At 45.2% G+C, this 826-nt stretch overlaps 1 protein-coding gene across 2 annotated transcripts in view; it reads right to left on the minus strand.

Annotated features, from left to right (window-relative positions):
* LOC108251084 overlaps nt 1–826 on the minus strand; it is a 7,233-nt gene that overhangs the window by 2,215 nt on the left and 4,192 nt on the right. For both annotated transcript variants that reach the window (XM_037978902.1, XM_037978901.1), the window contains exon 6: nt 565–585. In XM_037978902.1, coding sequence (XP_037834830.1) covers nt 565–585 — 21 coding nt within the window. The remainder of the gene's footprint in view (nt 1–564; nt 586–826) is intronic.

The following is an 826-nucleotide window of genomic DNA, read 5'->3' on the forward strand; positions in this document are numbered from 1 at the left end:
CAGGTCCTCCTGCTGAAGAAGGTCCAGGTACAGACCCGTCTTCAGCAGGTCCTCCTGCTGAAGAAGGTCCAGGTACAGACCCATCCTCAGCAGGTCCTCCTGCTGAAGAAGGTCCAGGTACAGACCCGTCTTCAGGAGGTCCTCCTGCTGAAGAAGGTCCAAGTACAGACCCAGGAGGACCCCACAGTCAGGCACGGAGGTGGAAACATCATGGTTTGAGGATGTTTTTTTGCTGAGGATACAGGACAGCTTCGCCTCAGTGAGGGACCAATGGACGGGGCCAAGTACTGTCAAACCCTAGACCATCCAAGGGGGACATGTTCACGTTACCATTCACCACAGCGGAGGGAGGAGCCAGAACCATCGGCCATCTTGGTCTGCCGAGACGAACTGCAGGAAACGTCTCTCCACCAAGGACATGTAAATTAATTTGTATTTCTTTATTTGGATTTTCAGGTGAATTTCTGTCTCAGCATTAAAATAAATATTAGAGACAGTTCAGTGAACAAACATCGAATCTGTATTAGTTATTATATTAATAATAATAATAATAATCCAACTCACCCATGCTGGAACCTTTTTCTCCTGGAACATAAACAGATTATTAAAATTAACCAGTTTAAAACTCAGCAGCAGCATTAAATTCATATTTATATGAAGGTTATTAGCGACTGTCAAACAAAGTCGCTGAGCAGCTGAATAGGGGGAATCCTCGTTGACGCGCCAGCTGATCAAAACTCAAATCCACGCTGCAGTTGAAATGTTTATTTTTATGCAGAACATCAGCGGACAACAAAAACCCGTGTCCAAAGGCAGCATTAAAAAC

This window comes from Kryptolebias marmoratus, linkage group LG13 (genome assembly GCF_001649575.2).
Source record: "Kryptolebias marmoratus isolate JLee-2015 linkage group LG13, ASM164957v2, whole genome shotgun sequence".
NCBI classification, from domain to species: domain Eukaryota; kingdom Metazoa; phylum Chordata; class Actinopteri; order Cyprinodontiformes; family Rivulidae; genus Kryptolebias; species Kryptolebias marmoratus.